Source organism: Accipiter gentilis, chromosome 14 (genome assembly GCF_929443795.1).
Source record: "Accipiter gentilis chromosome 14, bAccGen1.1, whole genome shotgun sequence".
In the NCBI taxonomy this organism is placed as follows: Eukaryota; Metazoa; Chordata; class Aves; order Accipitriformes; family Accipitridae; genus Astur; species Astur gentilis.
The window spans coordinates 13659981-13674634 of NC_064893.1; the positions used below are offsets into that span (position 1 = coordinate 13659981).

The 14654-nt window shown below is 42.6% G+C and overlaps 1 protein-coding gene across 3 annotated transcripts in view; it reads left to right on the top strand.

Moving 5' to 3' along the window:
• ELMO1 (engulfment and cell motility 1) overlaps positions 1-14654 on the top strand; it is a 311101-nt gene that overhangs the window by 38898 nt on the left and 257549 nt on the right. For all 3 annotated transcript variants that reach the window (XM_049816140.1, XM_049816139.1, XM_049816138.1), the window contains exon 3: positions 9563-9712. In XM_049816140.1, the coding sequence (XP_049672097.1) occupies positions 9635-9712 (78 nt within the window). In that variant the 5' untranslated portion in view covers positions 9563-9634. The remainder of the gene's footprint in view (positions 1-9562; positions 9713-14654) is intronic.

The window sequence follows — 14654 nt, forward strand, 5'->3', positions numbered from 1 at the left end:
CCCTGGGTCATTTGGATTTTAATATTGAATAAAGTGTGTAGTAAAAATCATGGGGTGCCCACAAATTGTACTGAGTGCTTGAATGTGATGTATTAGACTGTAACACCAAAGCAATTTACAGTAGTTTTCCTGTCAGAAGTAAAGTTTCATCTTGATCTTTAAAATCTTAGTTCAAGTTACGGAAGACTGGGATCTTTTTTGAATGAGTGCTCTTGGATGCCAGCTGGGAAGAGTTATGGAAATTGTTGGTCCTAAGTTGTAACCAATGGCTGGTTTTAGTGTGCTTAGAGAACCTTGTTATGGCATAGAAGGCAACCTGCTACAAAAGCAGCTCTTTTTGCTCATTGTGCACATAGCTGAGTACAGAAAAGGCACAATATTTGAACACAGGTGGGCAGGCTGGGACTTCAAGAGTGCTTAGAGTCATTACATCAGTGTACTTGAAGAATCACAGAATGGTTAAGGCTGGAATGGACTACTGGAAGTCATCTTGTCCAACACCTCTGCTCAAGCAGAGTCATCTGCTACTCATGGTTTTGCAATACAGAGATAATCAAGGGGTAGTCTCATGTTAAAATACCTAGATCTCCTATTACCAAGTGTCACACTTAATACAGTTTACCAGGCTTCATACAGGACACATCTCCCCTGGAAATGGGCTGGGTGAGCAGAGTGTTGGCGCTGCTGTTATGTCGTAGTCAAGTTTCTTCTGAAAGATTTCTAACATTCCTCCAAAATACCCTCTGCGTTCTGGTTGTATGAACCTGGAGCTTGCCCTGTTCTTGGGCTCTTCAGTGTCTTTTTGCTTGTATTTTACCTTACAGTGATCTTGTGGTTAACCTGGCTGGATAATCGAGAAGATTGCTCAGGTATGCAAGGTCTTCCTGATCTAGGATTACAAATGATGGACCCAAGGTATATGTCAGCATTGAAAGGGAGGGTGATACCTGGTAGGGATGTCCCTGGAACAGTGGTTCCAGGCCTGCAGGTACACAGACTGAGCAGTACTCAGCAAAGCAGGGTGGGATCAGGGTTAAGGATGGGCATATGCACAGTATTTTTGGGGGATGTGACTGTGTCCATGTTTGTTTCCTTAGCATCTCTGCATTCGTGTTTCCAAAGTGCGTTTAATAATGTCCATTAAAATGTCAGATTAGTCTTAATAACTGATATTAAAGAGATACAATCTCTTTAATGCAGAATAGTTCAAGCTATTCCACAAGTTTTAGTGATAGACAAGGTCTCTAATACTAACTGTGCCATGCATTTTTTTGCCTTGGGCAGCCATCACTGTATTTCCTATTTGCAGTCTTGTCTTTTTTCTGAACGTCCTTCAGAGCCGGCACGGGGAAGTCCACAAGTGTTAAGGGCAAATTGTTCTTTGTGAATATGAGAATGTGAACTGGCAGAGAGCTATGAGTCTCCAGGGGTGGATTCAGAGACTGTACAGTGCTGAGAAATCAGGAAAATGTGGGGTGTTTTGACTGTTAGCTGTTTTGATGCGCTGATTCAATAAGTGCAAGAGAAACAGTGCCAGTAGAAACACCTCTGTAGATGGAGCTGCATCTGCTGCATTTCTGCTGCAAGATTACTGACAGGTAGTTTTTTTTTCCTTCTCTTGCTTTATGTCATCTTTGAACAGTGGTGGTAGTCCCTAAAGCAAAAGGCTGGTGTCTTCAAAACTTTTGCATCCTTATTGGACTCATAAATGGTATCCAGTCTTTCTTTTGCTGTTTCTTTTACTTCTGATAAGCATCAAGCTCTGTTTATTCACTGTGGAGTATCAATGTGTCTCTCTTTTCCACAGTACTTTTCTTTGCACAATGATTTCTTTAGAAAATCATTCTGTTGTTTTTTCAATCTTCGACATCCTGTCTGTGCTGTTCCTTAACTTGGTTATTTCCTTTACCATTCATGCATTTCTGTTGCCCTCTCTTCCTCCATCTGACGGCTAACTTCCTGACTGTACCATGAGTTCCTCTGTATGTGTCATAAGCATTGATAGGGTAAAAAATACTTTGTTTTTTACACTGCTGCTTCATATTGCTTCTAGCAGGAAGTTTAGGGTTTCTCCCCAACCTTGAGCTTATCTTCTTTTATCTGTTATCTCCTTTGGGATATAGCCAGTCATCGTTGTCTTGGTTTGGCCTGTGCTGAAGCGAAGCAATAAAGTGTTATCATCTTGACTCAAGACGCTCTTTTGTTCCTTTCTAACCCCCTGATTTATCCAAATGCCAGTAAAGTCCCAAGTACCATAGGCAGATCATGCTAGTTACTCTCAGTTGAATTCTATTCAAAATTGCTTTCCTGAGTCACAGCACTTTTGATGAGCTTTCTCTGTTTCTCTTCAGCATATTTTCAACCAGCCTCTAATAAACTTAGTCCAGTGTAACTGGAAATGGAGTCCTTTGGAGTGTGCTTAGCTTAAGCATTTAAAAGCACACACCCCCCCCCCCCCCCCCACCATTGCATCCATTCTTTTGAGTTGTAATATTTAGTGTTGCTTTATTTTAGTTGTTATTTCACAGTACCAGTGTCCTTTTTCCTTTCTTCTCCTCTCCAACTTTCTTATTGCTGAAAACTTTAATTCTGTCCTTACAACCCTTTGAGAACATCAGCACCACTGGCTGAAATTGAGTCTTCATCTTTTTCCCATTATGTCCCTCCTGCCTCTCAGGTTATGTGAGACTACCCTGAGAGGTAGGAAAAGAAAATTGTATTCAGCTGGATTTTAAAGTATATTTTTTGCTGCTTGCTTCAGTTTAGAAACATCTGGAGTACAGCCCAATGACGAGAAACAACCCCAAATGAAGCGGCAAGCCCTGATAAACTGTGAAAAGTTTAAGTGGATTCTAACATTTTATTCAGAGTAGTGTTTGATTTTGATACCTGCATGGTCTTTAAATTCCACATGCTAGGCAGGTAATCGGCACCTTTGAAAAATCATGCTTTTTTTGCGCAGCTTTACCTCGTTGACTGCTGGGTTGTTGTTGGTGTGTTGGTGGTTTGTTGTTGTTTTTTTTGTTTTGGTGTGGGTGTTTTGTTTTGTTTTGAACTTTATTATTATTATTATTTCTTTGAATAGTCTTTTGAATACTTGAGCTCGGTACTTTCCTGATCTCTTCTTTGAAGAGTTCAGATATTAACATCTTTAGTAAACAGAGTATCTTTATCTGAGTGGATGGTATATGAATATTAATTAAATTGCCACGAAGGTTCAGATACCTTGAATAATGAAACCCAAGGTTTTAGTCCTCTCTCTTCTGAATTATAGACGTGTAACTAAAAGTTCCTTAGTAGAAGTAGAGTGATCTTCCAAGAAGCAGTCTTCCAAGAAGTGGGGGAGTTCAAGTTAAATAAGTACCTGAATTTTGCTGGTATGCTTCAATATGTGCTTCAGAAGCAAGAACAGACAGCCTGCTTGCTTGTATTCTGAGTACATCCAGTCTGCTGTGTTTTCTTCCACCTTTCCTTTTCAAGCACCCATTAAAGCCTATTTTTCTCTCTAGTTTTGAAGAGTACTTTTTTGAAAGTGGGCCTGTCATTGATGGTGAAACCTCAACCACAAAAAATGCTTCCAAAGGAAAGGAACAGCAAGATGAGTGTGGGAAAGGTAAAATACTTGGAATGAAATTGTGAAGAAAGGTTATGGGTATGTGAGAATGAGACAGGTGATAACCACACAGATATTCACCATCTTTCCTGGGCGGCTTTGCTAGTGGCAAAACCTGTCCTGTTCTGTACATTTCGCGCCCATATTCCTAAAATCTCCTCCAATACTAGGTTTCCAGGTATTTTGGAGATGAAAAGTGGTGTATTTAAACCTGAAGAGTCCAAAGCTCATTTTATCATAATATTAAGTAGTGCATTCCTGGGCTAATGATGCATCATTGATCAGCAGACTGCAGGTTCAGCATCAAAGAAATGTTCTTGTTAGGAAGCTGATGGACTGTTCTGAACCGTGGAAGTCCGTTGAGTAGGGTCAGGTCTTTCTGCAGTGTCAGTGGCTGCTGCGGAGGGGGTAGCAGCCCCCCCCCCCGGGTTATCTGCTTTCTGAGATCACCCCCTCTTTTCCATCCCTTACTAGAATATAGCTCGTAGCTCCTGTAGAGCTTTATCTTCTGTTTGTGGCGAAGCATCTGTGGATTTTATTGATATGGGTCTGCCGGGCCCCTGACTCCTGTCTAGTTGAGGGGTGAATAGCACCGAACGCCTAACAGAAGGGAAAAAGGCCACATGAAAGCCTTTTTATGTACACAAAGTGTACATCCAGCCCCGTGGCTTCTGTGCCCTGTTTTTGTTTCTTGCAGAGATGGTGGAGCATGTTTACAGCTCCTTAGACTCGGCTGTGCAGTCATGCAGTTCAGCTCCAAAAATAACTCTCTTGGGGGATATTAATCCAGCGTTGGATTATCTTTCTAAAATCGTTAATCAGACTTGGTCCCCGAGGGACCTTCCAGCTGAACTTGCCACTTAGTTTCTGTTCGCTGGGGCAGCGGGAGGCGAGCGGAGGAAGCTGATGAGGTTTGACAAGAAGCGGTTACTTACGTAAGGTCCCGAGCGGAGGGACCCGTGTGTGTCTCTCCTCTGGCTGCAGGTCCCCGGGCTCAGGGCTCAACTCTGGGCCGGCACCCGCTGTGTCCTGCCTTGTCTGGGCTGCCTTACTGCCCTCCCTTCCATTCACCTTGTTTTGCCTTGAAGAAATGCCATGGGAAAACCTGCCTGCGAGGGCGGAGTTGGGGGGATCTGTGCCGGCTCTAGGGGATTCCTTTATACGCTGCCTTTTGTCCAGGGAGGAGAAACACGTGCTTTGTTTTACTAAATTCTCAAATGCATGTGGTGTTCCTTCGGTCGCTTTTTAATCATTAACTTCTTTACTTGAGCTGTTCACGAAGTTGCCTGGCCTGCTGTTAGAATATTACCTCTCTTCTGTAAAAGAAGAAATGAGCTGTTGTAGGCTGCTGTTTTCATATATGACTAGAACCGCGAGTCACATAACTCCTATTAGCTTGCATTTTTTTTCTCCTGTCCGTAGAGTAAGAATAGGGTTCATTTCTTGAGAGTTGTGCTCTGATAGCTATAAGTTATTCAAAGTACTTTGAGATCCTTGTATGGAAAGTGCCAGGGAAATTGCAAAGCAAGTTTGTTTTTTGTTGTTGGTTTTTTGTGTTGTTTTTGTTTTTTTTAAATGAGTTCTACTGAGAACTAATTTCATACATGAATAAAACCCCTTTTTCCACATGCAATGCATAGGTAGAAGGGGAAAAGTCAATACATTTTACTGACATACTTGCTCCCTCAGAACCAGGCAGGTAAATTGAGAGCTTGTGTGTCTGTGCTGATGTGTTTTTGCACAAAATTTAACATACTTTGATTTCCAACTTGACTGTTTATTACACTGGCTTAGTAGACTACTGGAAGCACTGCATAGCCTGGTTGAAATGCAGAAATACACTGTATGTGGTAATAACTCGCAGAATTTGCACTTTAATGGGATAATCTGTCATGGTTCTGAAAAACCCTGTTGATGTAAGAAAGTGTACTCCAGTGGTAGGGATGTTTTGGTTTTGGAGGTTTTTCCCTCAAATTATGAAATAGTGTGCTGCTGAGCATGAAAGTTGCTTAAACCTCCTCCAGGTTACAGCTGCGTGCATGTATAAGGGAAAATAATGGGAAGTTGCCTTCCTTTTTCTCAGACTCCTCCACTTCATACACTCATGCCCGCACATGCATCCTGTTGCCTTCAGATTCTGCCTTGGAAGTAAATGTCGTAAAAATGAGTTGCAAAGTTGCTCTTACATGTCGGTGCTTCTTGGATCCCACTAGGAGGGAAAAAGGAGTTGCACTTGAGGAAACTCTGTAACTAGACATTTTAGCGACGGCTATATCCTGTTCACTGCTTGACTGCTGCTGGCATTACAAAAAGCAGTTCAGATCGGTTCTAGTTCTTCATTCACATCATGAAAATTGCTTACTAAATTGGAAGCGTTTCACACCAGGGATTGTGCCTTCCTTATTTTACTGGGCAGTGTCTAACACGCTGTGTACCACTGGAATAAATAGTAGGTCATTTGTAATTGTCAGCACTGTAGATTGCAGAATTTTCTTTGCAATCATAATTTTGTGATGACAGCTAAACATCTATTTTGGCCTAAAAAAAAAGAAAAAACAATATTTGTTTCTGGCATTGCCACATAGGTAGAAGGAAACTAAATTATCATGCATTGGATTTATAAGATTATAAACTAGGAAAATAAAAAGTCAGCATATTTGACTAGGATGTTGACCGAGAAACAGAAAGATATTCGTAGTGATGATTTTATATATGCTTTTCAGCATTCAGACTACTCTGATGTCTCTTGAGTTGGTCTTCTCCTGGTGGGAGAAGTAGAACTACATCCATTTGTATTAGTTCAAGATCTGTCACTTTGCTTTGTGTTTTATGACTGTGTAAGCATACGTATATTAATAATTATAATTATGTAGGGGATCTGTGCTAGCCTGCATTAAAAACTAGTGACACTGAAGTTGTCTTCTGAATGCTGTGGCAGACTTCTCTTGCACCTTGCTTTGGAATGCAAATGCTTATTTTCCATAGCTGAATTTGATTAACTTACTATCAACTTTCCTTGACTCTTCTTTCTTAAACCATTTGCTTTCTTCCTGCGTGACTTGTTAAGACGGACCACAACTTGCTAAAGCAACATGAGGGTTAATGCCCACATTTTTATGTGAGAGTGGAAGTTTTCTGCAAACGTATTGCTGCATAATGTCATTTTGCTTTCGTAGCATGGCCAGTGGTCATGAACCAACGTTTTTTTCTCCAGCATTCATTGTGAGCTTTGGAGCTAGCTAACCTCCTAGGGGAAGTATTGGCCTGTGAGTTACCTTCCCTTTGCCTGAGGTGAGAGGTGACAGTGCTCCGAGCTGCTTCCCTGTCTTCCTAGTTAACAGAAAGTGTGTTTGCCCATGCATTAGGTGGATTCTATAATTTTTATAGGTCTCCCTTCTCTCTATATATAGATATGTGGCCTACAGATGATTTTTTTCCTGAAAACAGTAGAAGAAACATGATGGGGGGAAAATGAAACTGTTGAAAATAAGGGCTTACTCATCTGAAGCTATCCTCAGTCAAGTTTGTCTGGCAGGAGCTGCTGCTGCTCTTTTTGTGTCGCGGCCAGTAAACTCGGGCTCTGGCTGAGGCTTCCAGCATCCCTCCTGCCAGGGATGCAGTGCTGTGCCAGGGAACGCAGGGAGAAGCCTGTCAGTCAGGCACTGGGTCAGCCAGCTCTGCTTAAGCACTGCGGGCAGTTTAATACCAAAACATCACTGGGCTGAGACTACTGAGGACTGTTCTGCTGAGGAGGTGAGTGTGGGAGCAAAAAGGCGCCAAGATCTCGGTTTCATTTGACTTGTCGAGGTAGATTAGCAGCTCATTGCTGCCAACAAGTCTTGCTACTCCTCCCCCTCCCCACCACCTTGTGCCACCTCTGGGAAGCTGTTTGACTCTAATGTGGTAAAAACCAGATAACCAAAAATAGTTTTTTGCTGGTTAGTTGAGTCAGTGCTCTGTGCAGCAAGGGGAGCGCTCATGGGAGGTATAAGTGGCGGGAGCAGGAGGTGTTGGTGGAGAAGTGGGGGGGACTTTGCATCTGCTTATGCTCTGCGGGGGGGAAATACAGCCAAAAGTGAATGTCTGGCACTTCATAACAACCAGCAAGCCAGTTGCATGCTTTAACTGTGTTTGTTCTTGGTCCCTGTAACATCTACCAAATGTAGACAATATCACTGTGTTTCTTAATCACGTTGTTTAGTCTTTCAAGGGGCTTCCTGCAATAGACTCTTATTTATAGACTGTCCATTGTCTTATTTACTGCCTTACGCTTTGCTTTGTGGAGATGTGCGAGCCTGCCGGCATCAGAACTGCCATGGTTAGAAATAAATTGCTGGAGTGTTAAACTTCATAAACTGCTTTTATGGTATGTCTTGAGAACCCTATGTAGAATGTAGCAGGGCTTGCAAACATGGAGAACTGAGCATTTTCAGAGTAGACCAGAGGACACACAAGGAAAAAGGAAGGGTAAAGCCGTATATATGAAGGCTGGACGACCTCTCACTTAGAAGTAGTATGAGGCAAAGGTACAAAATTTCTTGATAAAGGGATGGCTTCATGATCTTGTTTGGGCTCATCTGAGTTCATGCTTCTGCTGTAATTGGAGAATGGTTGCTAGACTGGGTTAGTTGCAGCAGCAACTGACGGTGGTCAGAGTCTTTTTTTCCTGTACCTTTTTGTGGCTTTTGGATGTCTGGTATATTCTGTCAGCTCATCTCTTGCCTTAGCCCTTTCAAGGGGTATGTGTGCAAGCATGTGTCCATGCTTTCACCACTTCCTTCTCTTTTCTGCTAAGAAGTGGGACTGCACCTCTGGGGATTTCTACAGCTTCTCTCATTTTGTCATACATGATGGCATTTTGCCGGGTCTCAGCAGAGCGCGTAGGAAACGCCACCGTCGGCATGGAGGATTTGGCAAAGCAAGCAGGAATCTGGCAGCCTGCAAGAGGGTGCATGGGTTGCCGTGTCTGAGAATTGCAAAGCTGTGCTACTTCAGTGGCAGTCCTGCTACTGCTGAGCAGGGAGAGGGGTACAGAAGGTTTGTGTGCAAGCTCCAAAAGGCACTACACCCGTTTGAAAAATGGTTGTTGTTTATTGCAAGGTTGCAAACTTTGAGCCAAAAGAGACAGAACTTACATTCTGCAAAACCTGAGGACGTGGTTCTTCCCCTTTCCTTCCCCAAAATTCACATCCTGCACTGTTTGACATGAGATCCTATTGATATTCATATTTTTGCAGAACTATGACGTTTTATGTAGCTGATCATTTTACCGTTAATGTATACTGTATCCTTGTGTGCTCATGTGTCTGACGTTTACCAAAAGAAGTATTTCTATATGGGTATCTGGATCCGTTAGGTGAAGGTATGTGTTTGTGTGTATGTATGTATATGGGGAAACTGCTGTGTGTTCTGCCTTCTTCCTGACATCCTGGTTGCTATAGTGCAGTGATCTATTTGTGAACACCCAGAAGATCATTGCTATAGTCAAAAGAATCGGTGTTTCCTGGCCATAACTTCCTGGGCAATCTCTTCTCCTGGAGTGCCAGCTTTAACCAATTTGATCACGTTCCCTGGGACTCCAGGAGTGACACTGTAACAAGAGCTTCCTCTAGTTTGTCGCTTTTCCCCACCAGCATATTTAATAATATTTAAAAATAGTTTCTCTATTTAAATCTAATGCATGCTATTATTCACCGTACATTTCAGTGCTTCAGCCATCTTTCTAACAGACTGTCGAGCTATGCAGTGTGTTGTGGTGTTGTGTCCTGTGTCTGCTTCTGTAATATGTACCATTCTTCTGCCCTTGCACATACATACACACATATGTTTTCATCCACCTGCCCAGCCAGGCAAAATGTAGGAGACGAAGCAGCAGCACTGGAGTTCTGTCTGAACTGCTATATTATTATTTTCATTCTTTTTTTTTTTTTTTTCCCCTTCTCCCTGCAGGTGTGAATGAGAGAGACTCTCTGCAGTATTTAGTGTCCAGTTGTACTGGCTCTGAAGAACAGCAGCGTCGCAATGCCCCCTCCTGCTGATATAGTGAAGGTGGCGATTGAATGGCCAGGTGCCTTCCCCAAGTTAATGGAAATAGATCAAGTAAGTGCCTGTGTATGTGTGCTCGGCCAATGCTTGTGCGTAAATAAGTTCTTCTCTGCGTGTGTGTGTCTGCATTTATGTTTACTTAGGGGCACACATTATGTTTCTGTGAGTGCGTGTGTGGTAAAAGGTGTTTTTTATAATGGGCGTAACCCTCTTCCTCTCTTACTGCTTAATGTTTTTGATGTGTTCAGCTGTTTTTTCTGATTTGCTTTTTCTTTTTAAACAGCTGCTTAAATAAGGTGTTTACTGCTTGTGTGACCCACTTAACACTTTCGTGCCTTAGTTTGTTCAACTGTGAAATTGTGGTAATGTTACCTCTGGGTGGAAAGTCTTCAAATTTTGAGTCGGTGCTTTTCATTTGGAGTAGGAGCATACCGAATGGCTGCAGCAAGTGCAGATTTTGGAACTTAAGTAGTGGTGCACTGTGAGCAGAAGGATCTTTGCTGTTCTGTACAGGAATCTCGGGGGTTGTCCTGTTTAGCTGGTTATTTCTAATGCAATAGCCTCATGGACTGATTGGAGGCAGTGTGCAGAAGCTAACAAATTCAAAATTATGAATTAAAGCTTCTTAGTAGGAAATTTGGGCGGGGGAGTGGTTGGGGGGGAAACAAACCAAATCAAGTTATACAAGTGCCATGCTTTATGTTCTGGATTTCTCTGAGATTGTTTTTGTGGCACATGTATTAATATTAAAAGCAACCTCTTAACAACTTACCCGTAACATTTTGAAATCATACAGCATGTTACCTGTTTAGAATAATTATTATTTCTGTAAACAGTATTCAGAGTGAAGGAAAGCATTTCATAATGTGTTTTAGACCCTAGTGTATCTGGGGACCAAGTACATTATAAAGTTCTATTGGAGAGGAGAAAATTTCAATTAATGCTGAAAATGTTTTACTGAAATGGGATCTTAATTTCTTCATGCAGTGCAATCAGTTTCACTTCTAGTTAACCATTTTGTGGCATATGCTTGGGAAATTCCTGTGTGAACTTTGTAGAAACATGGTACTAGAGGGTGGCTGAAATAAAAGCAGTATGATTTTTAGGCACTCTGGAAGCCCTCTTTAGAGGTAATGGGAGTTCCCAAGCAGTTAGCACTTTGTAGTTTGATTTCCAGACCTGCCAAGCTTCTCCATTTTCGTTTGCTGAAATTTTTTAGTATCTACAGATACAAATCTCTTGCCTTCTGGAGTGAAGAATGTTTTACTTTTTTCTTCTTATATAACAAATGGTAGACACTGTGCACACTGCGTTCAGGGAAGGATGCATGTTAGTCACGATGAACAACAGCTTATTGCTACCAAGTACAGTGGGGACAAAAATGAACAAATACTATGCAGTCTCCTTCCAAGCAGCAGTAAAATAATACCAAAATGGTTGTTTTTAATTTACAAAACGGCTTAAAGTAACTCTCCAAAAAACCTCATACCTTACCTCATCATATGTCAGCTTACTGTCCTGGAACCTTGTTTTTTCCTTTATTACATAAGATTTAGAGGGGACAAGAAAGATCAATGCTAAGTTATGTCAGGTAGAACTCTTCCAACCCAGCCTGCCAAGTTGTGTGCAAGCTTCCTTGTGCTGCTTTATGGGGAGGAGCAGGGAGAAGTGGGAAAATAAGGTTGAAAGGGAGAAGGCTAACAGCAGCCTGCTCCTGATGCACGGGGAAATGGGGGAATGAAGTTTGAGGGTCTCATTCCTCACCTTTCTGACATGGAAAATACAGGTATGGTGACAAGAAATGAAGATGGGACAGAAACATCTTTTCTTAATACCCATACACACAAACCCGCAGATTTGCCTTTTTCAGCGATGGGAGCGATGTGGGAGCGAGCCCTGAAAACATACAGGGTGATACATGCTTCTAAACACACAGCTCTGCCTTTGATTCACTTAATGCTAACTTTTCCCCAATCTGTTTCCTTTAAAACATCTATTTAGTTGAAGAGCTGTAGTGGAGGAGATGATTCATACCTCAGATGGCTAGCTGTCAGAGATGATAAAGGGAAGGAGGGAAAAGGAAGGCAGAAAAGAGAAATGACTTTCCCATTGACCAGACATTGCAGCCAGTGTGTCTCTCCCAGGTGGGATCTGCTCATTCAAGCAGCATTTGACATATATTCAGAAAATCCTAAAAACTTTGCATTACCAGTTTCCTCCCTCTCTGATCCCTTACTAGCAAGAAAAACAGTATTTAAAAGAACAGCACTGTATTATTACTTTAAAAAGAACAACAAAAAAACCTCACTGTAGCATGACGCAGGCTCTTTATCTTTCAAGGTACTGAGGCTATTCCAAATATTGAAGTACAAATACCATATAAGAGATCAGAGGAAAATCTGGATATTTTTTTTTTTAAGGTTGCTTGTTGTATACGCATGGTGGCATTTATTTATATTCAGTTGCACAGTATCCCAATTCACCTGCTGTGTATATGCATATTTTGCTTAGCAATAAAGAGAATAAAATATTTTCAAAGTGAGGAAATGTCATTGTGAAACTACAGTGATTAGCAGTGTAAAGTGTTGGGCCTGAAAAGAGCTCGAGTATTTTTTTCCACCAAATGTTATTAAACTTTACATTAAAAACCTCCCCTTCAGGTGCATGACTTCTGACAACCTTGACTTCATGAGGCGCAGAACTTTTCCTAGTTGATGCTTCCTACTGCGTTTTCTGTAGGTTTGTCAACCTGGTTTCATCAATGACAGTTTTAACTTTAATCATACAAAATTAGTTTCAGTGAATTAGAGAGACTCTTTGCTGCACAATTAATATATAATTAAGTGTTTTTGCAGAACCAGCCTCTGTGCCTAACCTTTCTTCTCATTCATTGAAATGTATTATTTGATGTCAGGGTTTTACAACTGCTTTTTTCCTGGAAATTTGCTTTAAACAAGGAGGGCAAAACTGCGTATTATTTACTTACCTATAAGTACTTATTATTATTACTTACTTATTATTTACTTACTTTACCTCTCTCTTACCAGGTGGGGACTAGTTAAGTTGCAGTAAACCTAGCAACTGGCTGTTGCCTGTATGTATTAAACCTGATTTTAAAGCATGCGCAAGCTAATGTACTTTTCTGCTTTCTCCTTGAGAGATGGACTTGACTGAATTCAGTTACTCTCTTCCTGAATACTTGGGGTTTTTTCATTTGTGTTTCCCCCCCATTTCTACCACTTTCCTCAATTGTAAATTTGAAAAATAACATCTGGACTCTTCCCCTCTGCCCAAATCCCTACTGGCAATATTAGTACTTGTATTGGGTTTGCATGGCAAGGTTTTGGTAGCGGGGGAGCTACAGGGGTGGCTTCTGTGAGAAGCTGCTAGAAGCTTCCCCCATGTCCGACAGAGCCAATGCCAGCCGGCTCCAAGGCAGACCCGCCTGCAGCCAAGGCTGAGCCCATCAGCGGCAGTGCTAGCGCCTCTGGGATAACAGATTTAAGAAGGCGAAAAACATTGCTGCGCAACAGAAACTGCAGCCAGAGAGAGGCATGAGAACATGTGAGAGAAACAGCCCTGCAGACACCCAGGTCAGTGAAGAAGGAGGGGGAGGAGATGCTCCAGGTGCCGGAGCAGAGATTCCCCTGCAGCCCATGGTGAAGACCATGGTGAGGCAGGCTGTCCCCCTGCAGCCCAGGGAGGTCCACGGTGGAGCAGATATCCACCTGCAGCCCATAGAGGACCCCATGCGGGAGCAGGTGGATGCCCAAAGGAGGCTGTGGCCCCATGGGAAACCTATGCTGGAGCAGGCTTCTGGCAGGACCTGTGGCCTCATGCAGAGAAGAGCCCATGCTGGGGCAGGTTTGCTGGCAGGACTTGTGACCCCGTGGGAGACCCACACTGGAGCAGTTTGGGAACGACTGCAGCCTGTGGGAAGGACTCACATTGGAGAAGTTCATGGAGGACTGTCTCCTGTTGGAGGGACCCCATGGTGGAGCAGGGGACGAATGAGGAATGCTCCCCCTGAGGAGGAAGGAGAGGCAGAGACAAGGTGTGATGAACTGACTGCAACCCCCATTCCCCGTCTCCCTGTGCTGCTGGAGGGGGAGGAGGTAGAGAATTTGGGAGTGAAGTTGTGCTCGGAAAGAAGGGAGGAGTGGGGGGAAGGTGTTTTTAAGATCTGGTTTCATTTCTCATTACCCTTCTCTGATTTGATTGGTAATAAATTAAACTAATTTCCCCAAGTTGAATCTGGTTTGCCTGTTACGGTAATTGGTGAGTGATCTCCCTGTCCTCATCTTGACCCATGACCCTTTCATTAAATTTTCTCTCCCCTGTTCAGTTGAGGAGGGAGAGTGATAGAGTGGCTTTGGTGGGCACTTGACGTCCAACTAGGGTCAACCCACCACAGTACTCTGGTCAAAATTAAATTTTAATGAAAAGATTTTATTATGACTTTTAAGAGCTAGATATAGGAATGATCTTCTACTTTTAAGTCTTTCTGTCATGTAGGAGGAGGAATGGAAATGGGTTGGTGTCTGAATTTGCATTGGGATCTTTTTGTGGACTTTTTTAGGGGTGCAGTCTGGGGAAGAAGTGAATGGTAGATGCTGACTGTCTCTTACCTCCTTCTCCCAATCTTCTGGCTGGTTATTGTGGAAGATGTTAAGGGTAGGGCCACACGGCCTCTGTACAGGTGAACCAGGATGCTGGCTACTGTATCCTGTCTTGTCTTTATTTGTCCCGGAAATAGCCATTTTCTAAGAGGATGTTATTTCTTGTGTTCAGATGGAAATTTGCATGCTTTAATTTGTGCCCATTACGTATAACTCATTCCCAACTGTTGGGTTTTTGTTACAGCACAAATTATTTTAGGTAAGCCAGTGCTGGTTTTAGGTTACCTGGGTACTTCGTTCTGTGGATTTACAGCTTCACTCTTCCTGCTGCAGGGGAAGCAGCTTCCAGGAAAGGCACAAGGTGGATATTTGGGGAC